This window comes from Pan troglodytes, chromosome 7 (assembly GCF_028858775.2).
Source record: "Pan troglodytes isolate AG18354 chromosome 7, NHGRI_mPanTro3-v2.0_pri, whole genome shotgun sequence".
Classification (NCBI taxonomy): Eukaryota; Metazoa; Chordata; class Mammalia; order Primates; family Hominidae; genus Pan; species Pan troglodytes.
The window spans coordinates 31,676,869-31,691,742 of NC_072405.2; the positions used below are offsets into that span (position 1 = coordinate 31,676,869).

General features: G+C 52.3%; 1 protein-coding gene across 2 annotated transcripts in view; it reads right to left on the reverse strand.

The window, feature by feature from the left end:
• LOXL2 (lysyl oxidase like 2) overlaps nt 1-14,874 on the reverse strand; it is a 106,650-nt gene that overhangs the window by 19,704 nt on the left and 72,072 nt on the right. The window contains exons 6-9 of one of the 2 annotated variants that reach the window (XM_024345097.3): nt 11,522-11,705; nt 5,207-5,358; nt 2,959-3,126; nt 52-217 (exon numbers count right to left, since the gene is read on the reverse strand). In XM_024345097.3, coding sequence (XP_024200865.2) covers nt 52-217; nt 2,959-3,126; nt 5,207-5,358; nt 11,522-11,705 — 670 coding nt within the window. Of the gene's footprint in view, nt 1-51; nt 218-2,958; nt 3,127-5,206; nt 5,359-11,521; nt 11,724-14,874 lie in introns of both variants that reach the window. The other variant, XM_009455010.5, reaches the window with a different exon arrangement.

The following is a 14,874-nucleotide window of genomic DNA, read 5'->3' on the forward strand; positions in this document are numbered from 1 at the left end:
GACTCTGGTCCCCTCGGGAGCCCGGTGGGGAGGGAGGGGAGGAACTCTCACTTTCTGAGCAGGCAACTCCGGCCCCATACTGCACTCCGCCCTGGGGGCAGGCCACGTCCTCCCCGTCGTGGCGGCAGTGCGCCAGGGACAGCTCCGTTCCCGAGCACTTCACTCCACTCATGACCACTTTGTTGCTGTTGACATCTCCGTGCCAATACCAGGTCTCCTGGAAGAACCAACAAAACAAATGGTGGGTACATCATCTCAAACTGTCACTTTCTCATATCCTATCAACTTGCAGCCTCACAAAAATCCCAATGTTTCATGATCCCATTTTTCAGATCGAGACAGCACGGACAGTCACCTATCCAAGCTGTGCAGTTAGTTGGTGGCAGAGTGAGTGGGAATCCAGGTCTCCTGACCATAGCACTTGGACTCTGTCACTCTCTCCCTCAGGGAAGTAGAGCTAAGGTTGTGGTCAAACACTGCAAGGCTGTGTGTCAGGAATGGCAGGTGCACACAACTCAGGTTGCCCACTCCCCAGTCCTGATCCAGGGCAGACATTGCTAATCAATCACAGCACTCTCTCCTCTAAGCCTGAATAGGATCTCAGAATCCTTCTCAACACAGTGCTCCAGGAAGATTTTACCGGTTGATTGGAAGTGGTGGGAGAGAAGAAGAAATCTATTTGCATAGGTCAATCATTAGACATGTTATAAAGACGAACTTCTGAATTTAGACTTTCCCCCAGTTTAAAGAGCAATTAATAGAGTAGTTCTGCACAGAAGCTGAGGAGATCCGAGGCTTAGGATGCTGGGATTTATTTGGCCCCTTTGCTCTATGGGCCTTCGAAATACTGTTAGGATTTACTCTCACACTTCAGAGAAGTTTCCAGCAGAGAAAAATGAGGAGCAGAATTGGGATCGTCAGGTACAGAAACGGGATGAGAACACAGGTGCTGTGTTCCTCAGGTCTCTCGGGCTTGGAGGCTGAGGCAGGATTAGAGCTCAGGGAGGTCTTCTTGGGATCGTCAGAGACAGACCATCAGGATAGGAAGGGCCTTGGAAGTATTAGTATCTCATCTAAACTCTCCTGTGATGGTTCATTTTACATGTCAACTTGGCTAAGCCACAGTACCCAGATATTTGGTCAAACACTATTCTAGATGCTTACGTGAGGCTGTTTTTAGATGAGATTAACATTTTAATCAGTAGACTTTGAGTAAGGCAGATTACCCTCCATAATATGGGCAATTCTTACCCAATCAGTTGAGGATCTTAAGGGATAAAAAAAAAACCCAAAAAACCTGAGGCCTCCCAAGGAAGAGGCCATTCTGACCACAGACTGACTTCAGACTCTAGCTGCAACATCAATGCTTCCAGCCGGCTGGTCTACTCTGCAGACTTCAGACCTGCCAGCCCCATAATTGGATGAGCCAGTTCCTTAAAAGAAATATCTTTCTTCATGCTGTGTGTGTGAGAGATATACATACACATATATAAACACACATTCATACATCCTATTGGTTGATAGCACACACACACACAAATACACATTCATACAACCTATCGGTTTTGTTTCTCTAGAGAACTTGACCAATACCCACCTCCATCCTCCAGATGAAAAAAATGGGGACTTGAGAAGGGATGGGGCTTGTAATCAGTGGCAGATTTGGTACAAATGTCAGTCCCAGGCCTATTTCAAGACCCCAGCTGAGGCCCAGGTGTCTTAGGAATGAGCTGACTGGGAAGAAAAATATCTGGTTGAAGACTCCCTTGAAATGTGGCACCGTTTTTCCACTCTCCTTGGAGATTTAGAGAGTGCCCTGGCTTGTCATAAACAATATTAGCAGAAACACTGCGTTGCCTGGGGAGGCCAAGCTCCCAGAGGGCGTAAGCAGCTATTTTAAAGGCCTGTCCCTTCTGGATGCCGGAATGAGGAGCCACAGGGCAGGGGACCCCGGGCAGCTTCTGCTCAGGGCTCAGGACCTCCCATCGGAGTAACCTGGGACCCACCCAGCCCATGGGAGACAGTCAGGCTCAGTAAGGATGCAGGAATTCTCCTCTTCTCTCCCTAAACCCCTTTCTTAGGCCCCAAGAAGGGCCACTGGGGAAGGAGAGCTGGAGTCAGGGTTAACAACACAAGAGCAGGGTCTCCAAGCATCTTCCCATTCTGTAAGCTGCTTAATGGAAGTGTTTACAGCCAGGATACTGAGGTCTTGGGATTATTCATTCCATGTCACAGGGAGGACAACTGAGGCAGGGAAGGGTGGCTGCTTTGCCCCAGACCATTACACAGCCAGCTGGTGGGAATGCGTTGGGATTAGACCCAGAGCCTCCTATTTTGTTGCTTCTCTGTGATGGGGGCGGGAGGGTGGGAACTAGGTCCAGAGCTCAGCTGTTCTCAGCTGAGTCACTCTCTTTGGAGAAGGGGCAGTGGGAGGAAGTGCAGCTGATGTGACAAGGCTTGGAGATTCCCTAGCGTGTCAATGGGAGAATGCATTAGGCACAGATGCCAGCGGGGAAATGTGTTCAGACCAGAGCGGGTTTCAAGGGAGCAAACTAAGGCATTTAGTGGGGGTTGAGCCTTGGGCTGGGGGTCACCACCTCCCTGAAGGACTGAGTTGGTTCCTTCTGCACAAGGCACATCAGGACCCCCCAGGATCAGCCTTGAGCCCAGGGTGAACCCCAGTGTGCAGAGCAGGAGTGGACCATGAAAAGCGGAACCCAGCCCCTCGTCCTGCAGCCGAGAAATAGAGGCAGAGATGGGAGCGACCTGCCCGAGGACTCAGGCCTGTAAGGAGCAGCGCTGTGGCCAGACGAGGCTCCCTGCCTCTGGGTCCAGGGCAACTTGCTCTGTCCTGCCTGCACGGCTAGGGAGGGTACGTGGGAGAGGGGGGCTGACTGAAGACAGTGTGGTCAGACTGCATGGGGGGTGAATGCGGGGTCTGAGGCCGGGGCTTCTCACCTGGAAGGCGTTGCTGGCGAATCCCAGGCCCAGCTGGCGGCAGACCACCATGGCCTCCACGATGCCCCAGTTTTGGCCACACACCATCCCCCACACAAGGGACCCGTTTCTCTCCACCAGCACCTCCACTCGGCCCTCGTAGGGATTGCGGCCCCCATTCAGGCGCAGCTGTAGACACAAAGGAAGGCCACGGTCACCAAGAGGGACAAGGGAGCGTCCCCACTACGCTGCCATCAGCCCCAGTGTCCTGGAGTCCTAAGCCAGGTGGTGCTGCCCGGGACACACTCAGATTCAGCAGCACCCTTGGGAGCCCCCGGTGGCAGCGCTGTGCCTAGCATGGTCTTATAGTGAGGTCCCCACCCCAGGCACCCTAAGCAGCTGGGGAGGCCCCGTGACTCCACTGAGCCCCACAGCAGAAGCTGACCCTGCTCCCCACGAGCCTATCAGTGGGGGGCTGCTCTTTGGGAGGATGGTGCCCTCGGGACCTTGACATGTTGGAATCCCACAAGACTCCTGCCTGGGCACTTTTCTCTTTGCCACACCCCCTACCTGGCGGGTTCCAGAGCCACTGGCATCTTGTCCCATGGCTCTCCTGCTGGTCTGAGGCCCACCTAACCAGCTGCCTGTTTGACAACCCCACTTGGTATCTCAGAGATCACAAATCTGAACTTGTTGTCTTTTCTCTTTACCCTAAACGACCGGGTGTGGCCATGTTCCGATACAACTTTATTTTAAAAAAGAGGCTGGGTATGGTAGCTCATGCCTGTAATCCCAGCACTTTGCGGGGCCAAGGTGGGAGGATCACTTAAGCCCAGGATTTTGAGACCAGCCTGCGCAACATAGTGAGACCCCATCTCTACAAAAAAATAAGTTTAAAAAATGAGCCAGGTATGGTGGTGCATACCTGTAGTCCCCGCTACTCGGGAGGTGGGAGGATCCCTTGAGCCCAGAAGTTTCAGGTTGCAGTGCGCTATGATCGTACCACTGCACTCCAGCTTGGGCAACAGAGCAAGACCCTGTCACAAAAAACAAACGAACAAAAAACCAGGAGGAGGGGTGGGCTTAGCCACTTATCATAGTTTCTTGGCTCCTGAATCTGCTGTTATTCAAGCCAGAAACAGAGGAGCAATTCTTGACATCTCCCACTCTCTTATCTCACATCCTGTCAGTCTTCACCTGTGGGTTTTATCTCTCGTCTCTCTCCAATGCATCCACTTCCCTCCAGTCCTTCCCTACCCTCCCTCATCTCTTGCCTGAGCCAGAGCAGTGTTCCTGCTCTAGGTCCTAAAGCCAAGGCAAGTCTCAGAGGCTCTGGCTGCGGAATGTGGCTGCCTCGTTGCCTCTGGGGCCAGGAAAACACATGGTCACCAAGGGCACTTGCCAAGGCTCCAAGGCGTTAAGGCTTACCAGGCCTGGGATGGCCTCTAGGACAGAGAGAAGGGTTTGACTGTTCTGGAAGGAATCTGGACACTTCATGCATTGGGGGGCTTTTCTCATTTTCTAGAGAAGACTGGGGCGCACAGTGTAGCTGGCATGCAGTTCTAACTCAGCAAAGGACACAGCTTGCCATTCCCAGAGCCCCACGTAGAGTGTCAGCATCCTGGAAACCGTGTGGCTTTCTGGTGAGCGGGGTCTGACCTCACCAGTGACAATGGAGCCTATGGGACCTCATGGTCAGCCAGGAGCCTCTGTCCTCACCCTCTCCACCTCCTCACCCAAGGAGGATGCCAGGGAAGGTCAAGCCCTTTCCAAGTCTCTTAAAACAGCCCAGGCATTTCCCTTTTCCTGTTCCTTTGGTTCTCAGTGGCAGCAGCACAGGGTTTTAAAGAAGGGAGCGAAGTGTGTGGCAGCCCAGTTTTTTTCTGAACATGAATAGAGGAAACAGAACGCCTCCAGCCAGCAGAGCACAGCCAGGCTGCACCGTGTTTTGATAAGGTTGTGGCTAGCCGGTCCCACGCCTGTCTTTGGAGGTGGTGGGGCAGAGGTGAGGTAACTCACCTCAGATGTTAACATGCAAGGAGGCAGGGCCTTTCCAGCTCACACTGCACACAGGGGCTTGGGGCCTGCTGCCAGGCCAGGGCCAGGCCTGAGGTTCGAGGGGGAACTAAACATTGCAAATGCCAAGTGGCAATGTCTGCAGCAGTGCTAGCAGCAGCACCTGGTCACTTCCAGGGTTCACCCCAGAGCTCTGTGGCTATACTTTCTGCAGCCTCAGTTACAGTCCCCTCTAGGTGTCCAGTCCCATCACCTTTTTCTGCAAGCCCATGGCAGGGGTGTTGCATCTCACACCAGCATCCTCCTCGTGGTTGCAGCCCTGAGACTCGGCATTGAACTTGCAGTCTATAATGGACTTCTCATTGCCTGTGCACTGGATCTCGTTGAGGTGGATGGGTCCGATCCCTGCAAGGGGAGAATAAACATGATCTGTGAAAGCTTTGGAAGGAAACTTTCTAGAGTGGCAAGAAAGCCCTGGACAATAAGAACATGGCTCTCCCATCCTCAGAACTCTCCCCACTGCCTCTTGTAATCAGCTCAATGACCCAAGCCTCTTCTCCCCAGAGAGAACAGTGCTAATTCTCTTGGGATTCACTTATCCCCCAAGAGCAAATAAAGTTTGCTACTGATTTGCCGTGTGACCTTGGCCGATCATTCAGCCTCTCTGAATACCAGTTTTCTCTCATCCTTTTTCTAGTCCAAAGGAGTTGGACTAGAAGTTGTATAAGTTTCCTTCCCGACTTTAATATTCCATGCATTTATGAATCTCAAAGGTACAACTATTGCTGTATCTGTCAAGGGTCCCTGCAGGAAACAGATGGCATGTACAAATTGGATTGAGTTAGAAAAAGGGATTTTAAAAATAAAGGTATGGATGGAGTGAAGGGAAATCACAGAGCACAGTCCAGTACTCAGGAGCTAGTGACACAGGCATAGATACCACGCCCGTTACCCTCTGCCTCCCTGCTAGGGGCTGAGGATTCAAAGATGGGTGAGGCAGGCCCCTGCCCCGAAGAGCTCCCAGTTCCTGGGGGAGGCAGAACTTACACAAATGCTTGTGATATGACATGGTCAGTAACAAAGATGAAGGTCACAACAGGTGCTCTGGGGCTTAAAGGAGGGCCCTCGACTCTGCCGGAGAGTTCAGGAGACAGCTGGTATCGAGGCTTACTGAGGCCAAAAACCAACTTCTAGATCAACCAATATTAGCAGGCAGGAGCCAAGTTTCTATTTCCTTGGAAACTCATAAATGATGATGCTTCCAATTCTTTGGAATTTTATAAAATGCATAAAAATGCATCGGTGATGGTGGCTGGAAGCATCGAAGGACTAGCGTGGAAAGGCTGTGACAAGGCACCGATCCTAATCAGAGCCCAGGAAGCAAGCAAGGCCCACAGCTCATGGGCACAGAGACAGTCAGGACACAAAACCCTATGTTAGGAAAGAGAAGAAGGTTCTGTCTGAGAAACAGCTGGGCTGATCTAGTCCAAACGCCCACGCTCTCCTCCCTCTAGGGAAGCCCTCGCTGTCTCCTGCCTCCTGCACTGCCCTCTTTCTGCCTCCACCTAAGGAGAAGCCTGCCTTGAAGAAAAACCTCCAGCCTCCTCCATGGTGCAGCTTGAAAGACCTCCCACTTGTCTGAACTTTTGCTTTTTACACATCTTGCTCAAGTGGCAATGAGCTGGGCAGGCAGCCTGAGATTGAATTCAGCTTGAGGTTGAAGATTAGGTTGAATCCTTGGAGAGTGATAACAGCTTTAACTCCACCTTCCTCATTTGTAAAAGGCCAATTAATTATAATATGTGTTTTGCCAGGTCGCGATTTTTTTTTTTTGGGGGGGTGGGGGTGGGACTAAGTCTTGCTCTGTTGCCCAGGCTGGAGTGCAGTGACGCCATCTCGGCTCACTGCAACCTCCACCTCCCAGGTTCAAGCGATTCTTCTGCCTCGGCCTCCTGAGTAGCTGGAAATACAGGCACATGCCACCAGGCCCAGCTAATTTTTGTGTTTTTAGTAGACATGGGGTTTCACCATGTTGGCCAGGATGGTCTCGATCTCTTGACCTTGTGATCTGCCCGCCTCGGCCTCCCAAAGTGCTGGGATTACAGATGCAAGCCACCATGCCTGGCCTGATTAAGGTTATTTCTTATTTCTGCCACTTGACATGAACTCCTGGAGAGCGGAGCATTTGTGGAATAAATGAATTCTCCATTCCAGGATCCAGGCTGAAAAGCACTCAAACAGTGTTTGTGGATTGCTAAGACTACAGCTCAAGACTGGACAGGACATGTAAAGCCAACTTAAGAGCCTAGCATGCTTCAGACTCAACTGGTTGGTCTCCTTCTGGCTGAACTTCTATGTAAGCTTGCGTGGCTGTCTCAGACATCTGGGGTCGGTCTCCTTCTGGCTGAACGTCTATGTAAACTTGCGTGGCTGTCTCAGACATCTGGGGTCGGTCTCCTTCTGGCTGAACGTCTATGTAAACTTGCGTGGCTGTCTCAGACATCTGGGGACAAGGCCCCGGGGGGCAGGGCCTCCCTCCTGAAGCACACATACCCATGGTGCGTCCAAGGAAGGGCACAGAGAAAGAGGCCCAGTGTGGCTCACTCTCTTCCTGCCCCACTGAGTTCCGTGGGGGTTTGGGCAGGGTGGAAGAGGCTCCGAAGGACACTGGACTGGGCGTCTGGCTTCAGCGTCTGGATGTCTGTGGGCTTCTGGTTCCTTCTGCTGACCTGGGCTTGGCGTTCTGCATCCTTGACCTGCAGCTGTCACCTACTCCTGTGTTCTGGAGCACCCCTGAATTGCTCCTCCTCATGGTGCCTTCCCCGTCTCCACCTTGGCTCTGTTCTTCTCCACATACAAGCCCTGGCCTAGGTGACCACAAGGCGTGAGGCAGAATTAGGGCACAGTGGAAAAGCCGCGTCTAACATCATAGAGCAGTGTTACGGCTTCCATGGGTCCAGGCCAATGAGTGGGCTGAACTGTCAACTAAGCTGGTCACCATCAGATTGTGGGAAGCACAAGAGAACAGAATAGGACATGTCACGGGTTCTGCATGTTGTAAAGCTAAGCTCTTGTTTAGAAAACCTTTGCTGGAGTTTTACATGTCACATGCATTCCTTCTTGGGGACTGCATGCAAAAGGGTTTTCAAGCCACTGCTGTAAAACTGGGGAGCTGCCCCCTCCAGTACAGGAGCCACCAGCTGCATGTGGCTATTGAGCGCTTGAAATGTAGCCAGCCAGTTTGTCTACTCAGAAATGCAGACAAACTGAGATGTCTGTCAAGTGTAAAATACATACTGGATTTCAAAGACTTAGCACCAAATATGCAAATGATCTCATTAATAGCATTCATATTGATTACATGTTGAAATAATATTTTGGATAAACTGGTTTAAAGAAAATACATTATTAAAGCTAACGTCATCTTTTTAAAATTGTGGCTACTAGAAAATGCAAAGTTACATGCGTGGTTCCGGTTCTATTTGTTTTCTTTTTGAGAGACAGAGTCTCGCTATGTCACTCAAGCTGGAGTGCAGTGACATGATCATGGTTCACTGCAGCCTACCTCCCGGGCTCAAGTGATCCTCCCACCTCAGCCTTCTGAGTAGCTGGGACCACAGGTGTGTACCACCATGTCTGGCTAATTTTAAAAAAAATTTTGTAGAGAGGGGGTCTCACTATGTTGCCCAGGCTCGTCTTGAACTCCCAGGCTCAAGTGATCCTCCTGCCTCTGCTTCCCAAAGTCCTGGGATTACAGGCGTGAGTCCTGTTCTGTTTCTATCAGACAGCACTGGTCTAGTGTTGGAACTTCTTCACCAAGTATTTGTTCTACTGATCCTACTGATTCAACTGGAACACATTCATTCATTCCTTACAACTGAATAGCACTGGAGCGCTGCATGCTGGCAGACTCGGCACTAACGACACAGAGATAAAGACACAGGTGCTCCCCTCGTGTGGCACGCAGCCTTGCAGGGACGTGGAGGCACCAACAGGCAGTTGGGGTCCCGATGTGGGCAGGGGTCCTAAGGCACAGAGCAGAGAGCCTGACCAGGACCTCATGTCTATGCTGGTGAGGCTGGAGCCAGTAAGAGCTGCAGGTGCTGTGCGTCCAGCCACCTTGTTTCACAGTGAAGAATCTGAAGCCCAGAAGGTTGCTCAAGGTCACCAAGCAAGCAGGTGGCTGGGCAGGGAGGAGGACTCAGATTGCCCGACTCACAGTCATTGCCCTTTCATAGCTCCTGGCTGTGGGTGTGGTCACTGAGTCCATCAGCTAGAGCCAGGGCTGAGGGGCTGACCCTGTCTGCTCTGTGACTTGACATTCAATGTGGTACTTTTCCCTTTCTGCCTACTACAGTTGACCATGCCCAGCATGACAGGAGATATCAATCATCCACTGCTTCTTACAAGGACAGCATCCAAAATGCCAAATGCCTCTTTCTCCCAGAGTTCTGCAGGCCCCTGGAAACCTCTGGCTGCTCTGGGCAGTGAAATGATTAGGTCACATAGCACACACCCATGATAAATGGAATGTGCATGTCATCGAGGGCCTGTTTATTCCTCAGAATGAGTGGTCTTTGTCCTGTAGGCCCTTGGAGAGCACAAACCCACACATCGGCCAATCAGTAAATGACTGCAGGGATAGTCAAGATCCAGGGAGGCCAGGTGCAGTGGCTCGTGTCTATAATCCCAGCACTTTGGGAGACCGAGGTGGGTGGATCACTTGAGGTCAGGAGTTCAAGACCAGCCTGGCCAACATGGTGAAACCCCGTCTTTACTAAAAATACAAAAATTAGCTGGGTGTGGTGGTACACACCCATAATCCAAGCTACTTGGGAGGCTGAGGCAGGATAATTGCTTGAACCGGGGAGGCAGAGGTTGCAGTGAGCCGAGATCGCGCCACTGCGCTGGGTGACTGAGTGAGACTCTGTCTCAACAAAAGATCCAGGGGATCCTGTGGAGCTCACCATGCCCAGGGAAGGAGCACTGTTATATGGCCCAATGGAAGCTGCCAGGTGGCATGATGTGACTCAGAGTGCACCCCAGACCTCCAAACTTCAGTGCACACCTGGAAGCTTGCACAGACTGGAGAACAGAGGCAGAGAGACATTCTGAATGTGAACAGGACTGGGCCAAGGTGGGCATAAGGAAGAAGCCCTTGTCTGAGAGTTAGAAGACTTGGCTTTCAGTCTTTCTCTGCCAGCAATGAATGGGGTGACCTCAGACTTGTTCTCCTCATCTCTTGGACTAGAGGACTTGAGGTCTCTCCAGCAATACTGTCCATCATTTCAGGACTCTCTCGAGGCCACTGGAATGCGGGCCTCCTTCCAACGTCAGGGCACCCTGTAAGAGCTGACCCACTGCAGGCTAGGGCATGGGTAGGCCGTAGAAAGAACCAACCAATGGCACTAGACAGATGAGCTCCACTTCTAGAAGGAGGAAAGCTCTACGGTCTTTGACTCAGCTGGAGGTTAAGCTCAATGCAGGATTCTACAGTCTCACACAGAAAACCACTGGATGTGGTGTCAGGCCCTGGGCTAGTGAGGGCTATCATTTCTTCCAGGCTGTGATCAGTGACCTCAGCACATTCCTTTCTGTGGGGTGATGGCCCAACATCTGAAACTATGGAAATATCCCCTCCCCACTGGACAGGCCACCCCACCCCTTGTCTGTAGCCTATTCTGCTTCCTACCCATCCCTTCCCAGCCATAGCAGCCGACGGTCTGCAGCGGCCTCCCTGCTGGTCAAGGCTGAAAAGATTCCAGGAAATGACTATGACTTCCCTCGCTCAAGTCACAGTTGTCTCGGGGAGGACTGGGCACTCCTAGACCGCACAGTCTGTTCGGGGTAAAAACTCCCCCTGTTGAATGACCAAGGCTCGCAAGGATAAATGGTTCTCGTGGGGCTTCCTGGGGAGGGGAAATGACCTCTTCTGTGTCGTCTTCTAGCTGCAACATCACTTTCCACCAACGGACCCACTTGAAAGCCTCCCTTCCGTTTTTTTGCTCACATGAAAGATTTGTTCAGGACAGTTAATAAAAAGCAGGCCCTTTCTCAATTAGTCTGAGGACATCCGGAGGGCGGCTTCTTGTTCCCTTTCTCTGCTGTCAGGGAGGGAGTGTGTGCAGGGCTGCTCCAGGGAGGAAAAGTAAGATGGCATTTGGTCCTTTTGTTGTACAGAGTGGTTCAGTCTGGTGAACTCGGAGGCCCTCTCCTGCAGGAGGGGCCTGAGAACCCTGGCTTTTTTGGTAAGGCAGCAGAGAGCACTGGGTTAGGAGCTGGGAGACCTACGGGGGAGTATTCATTGGCTGCTAATATGTTATCTCACCTTGGACGTTTACTCCGTCTTTTGGGCCTCTGCTTCCAAATCTATAAAATAGGGTCTCAGTGTTCTCTAAGGCCCCTTTCAGCTCTGTCTAGGGAGAGGCCTGGGATTCTCTCCCAGGCAGCCACTAAAGGGAGGAGGGAAAGTGAGGATTTCCCGAGAGCTCACAGCCAGCAGCCAGGCTGGGCTCACGGCACCATGCTCCCAGGAAGAGAGGCCCCCTCTAGCCTCCCCATTCCTTACCTTGCCCCAGTCGGGATCCAGTGACTGCCTCTTTGGCACTCCCAAAGCCCAGCTCTCTGCAGACCACACTGGCCGACACCAGGTCCCACTTGTCGTCGCAGACGGTCCCCCATTCTCCATTTTTGAGCACCTCCACGCGGCCCTCCCCGATGTAGGCACCGCCTCTCAGGCGCACCAGGGGTTGCTGAAGAGACACACGGTCCTGCTGAGTACAGACGCTGATGCACGTTCAGCGGGTGACCACTGTCCCCTCCCCTTCCCTTCCCCGCCACCCTGTTCCCAGGCCAGGCACTCAGTCTGGGAGCTGCAACTATGCTTGATGTATGGATGTGTGTGTGTGTGTGTGTGTCGTGGGTGTGGGAGCTTCCTCTATAGAGTCAGCTCTGGTGCAAGCTCCCTTTGCAGCCAGCCCTCACGTGGAGCTTCTGTCCTGGTCCCCTGGGGAGCCCATCGGGGACCGTCGATCACTCATCACCCCAACCTTTGCGTGGCACAAGGATCCTTCCATCAGCACTTCCCCCACCAACTCCAGAGCCTCATGCTTCAGAGCTACAGAAAGAAGTGCCTACCCTCCAAAGTCTGCAGATTCCAAATGGATAATAATTCTTTCTTGTAACGAGGTTGCTTCTAAGCAAGTTTGGATCAGCCTTGCTTATAACACAGTGCTACAGTCTAGGCCTGCAGAGACTCCAAAGTACTAGGCAGGCACTGGAACGATTCTGCTGTGCACACCAGCTAGAGGCAGGAGGGAGCAGAACGGGAAGACACGCAGCTGGAAAGCCAACCTTCATACAGCCATGACTCAGAGAATGGATGGGGAGCCTCATACTGATTTGTCCCAGGGCTGGGGGCATGCCCAGCCTCCCTCGATTTGACTCCAAGTCCAAACTGGCCTGACTCCAGAAGATGCAGCCCAATCAGCTATGCAGAGAGGGTGGAGAATTAGAGTTTAAACACCCCCAGTGTTCACTGACAGTCTGGAAGCTTTAATCTCCTTGTGGGCTTTACTGAGTTAGACAAGAGTAAGACTCTCTACATCTTGGCCACAGTGCATCATGTCTTACAAGATGGGAGCTGGGTCACTTGACTCCAGCTGTCCACATACCCAGGTTTGCATCTGTTTCTCTGCATGTGTGTGCATGCACACGCATGTGTGGCACGTGTGTGTGGAAGCTCACCTGCATGCATGCTGCATGTATGCGCGTGTGTGTTTTGGAGGAGGCTCAGAAGCCTACGAGGCTCTCAGCTACTGCTGATGCTCATTCAACTCCACAGAGGGAGTGAGGAAGACTGTGTAGCCATTCTAGGTGTGTCATATCAGACCAGAGTCATTGCCTGCCCTAGCCTATGTTGTCCTTAGCCCAGAACTGCCTTCACCCTACCACTGATGGCCACGGCGAGGCAGGCCTGGGTGGAGGTGACCTTTTCAAGCATTCATGTCCACCAGCTACCTTCAGAGGGATGGCATCATACAAGAACCTGCCTCTCTACCAATTGTACCTTGGGGCTGGCCATGGCATGGTGGGGTGCTGGGACAGCACCCAGATTTACAGACCTCAGGGACTGCTCTGACCCCCGCAGTATGGGGAGAAGAAAAAAGGGGAAAACAGCCAGTGACTGCAGGATCTTTTACCCTAGCTTTAAAAAAAAACCCAAACAGAGCCAGGTGCGGTGGCTCACGCCTGTAATCCCAGCACTTTGGGAGGCCAAGGCGGGTGGATCACGAGGTCAGGAGCTCGAGACCATCCTGGCTAACATGGTGAAACCCCGTCTCTACTAAAAAACAAAAAAATACAAAAAATTAGCCAGGTGCGGTGGCGGGTGCCTGTAGTCCCAGCTGCTCGGGAGGCTGAGGCAGGAGAATGGCGTGAACCCGGGAGGCAGAGCTTGCAGTGAGCCGAGATCGTGCCACTGCACTCCGGCCTGGGCGAAAGAGCGAGACTCCGTCTCAAACAAAACAAAACAAAACAAAATAAAACAAAAAAATCCAAACAGAACAAAACACGCATAACTGCTGGCTGGCTGCAACCTCTGTTTTCTGTAGAATGGTGGCCTCCTGCTTCCCTGACCTCCCTTCCCAAGCTGTCTTCCCACAGAATGGACCATCCATGACCTAAGCTTAATGGAGGCAGAGGTCAAATAACCTCGCCCCAGCCCAGCTATGGCCAAGCAGTCAGCTGGCCCCAGAGGAAAGAAAGAAACCAAGGGAAAATATGATGTAAGGCACGCTCGCTCTGTTTTAATTGGTTTGGTATGAACTTGATTCCTTTGCTTTAAACCGCACAGTAGAGGAATTCCAAAACAGTAGGATCTGGTATTCTGGATGACACACAAGGAAAGCTCAGAGGCTCAGGCTGAGGCTGTGGAAAGGATGTGGCCATCAAATCATACACAGGGGGCAAGGAGGGTGTGGTGGGGGTTTGGGGGGTGGTGGACTGATTGTCGGAGGAGGGGGACATGGCGCTGTCCAGGCGTGTCCTGGAGGCACACATATGATGGTGTGGTCCCCTCTGTGCTCTTCAGAGGCCCTTGAGGGGACTGAGGAGGCAGGGCCTCCTGAAAGTGCCAGGAAGTCACTCCTAATAGTTCCCACTCCCTCTGGTTGAGGAGGGCTGGGCTCCCAGCATGCATTTCACTCCTCTCACTGAAGGCTCAGTCTTTTGTTCAAATCTCCACCAAGCTGGGAAGGGGGCACCCAGTGTGGTTTATCCGGCTCTTGTCACGGTGTCCCTTTTATATTGGAGGAGTGTAATAACCTCCTTTCCACAGCAGGTCTCAACAAAGAGGGGAGACAGGGGAGGGGAGAGGGGAAAGAGGGAGGGGACAGGAGAGGAGCCAAAAGGGCATGGCTGGAGGAAAGCTGGTTGGCTCAGCCTCTGCTGCTCCTGCCTGGCTGCCTGGACCTGGCTGACACACTCTCTGCCCCCACCCCAGAGCCCTTCTCCCTCCTCTGGCTCCCTCTTATCCCTGACTTGGTGACAGCCCACCTGGAACTCACCCCTGCCAAGGTGATGATTACTACGATCATCACGCTAATCAGATGCTGTCTCATCTACTCATGCCACGTCAGCAAACAGTGCACTAAGTACTGAGGTTTTACCTGGCACAGGGCATCAGCCCCTGAGAAATGATCAGTCACTTCTCCTATCCCTCCCTCTCCTCTTCCCAGTTGCTATTCCCACCCACTCACAAGATATTCGCTGTTTCCTGAACACAGAAATCACAGAGACCCTTTGATGGATAGAGGAAAAAGGAAGAGGAGGAGAAAGAAAAGCGAATCAAGAAGAGACAGGGCACTTGCTCTTTGTCAGAGGCTGGGTCAAGCCTGCTGTGGTTGGGCTACTTTACTTGTT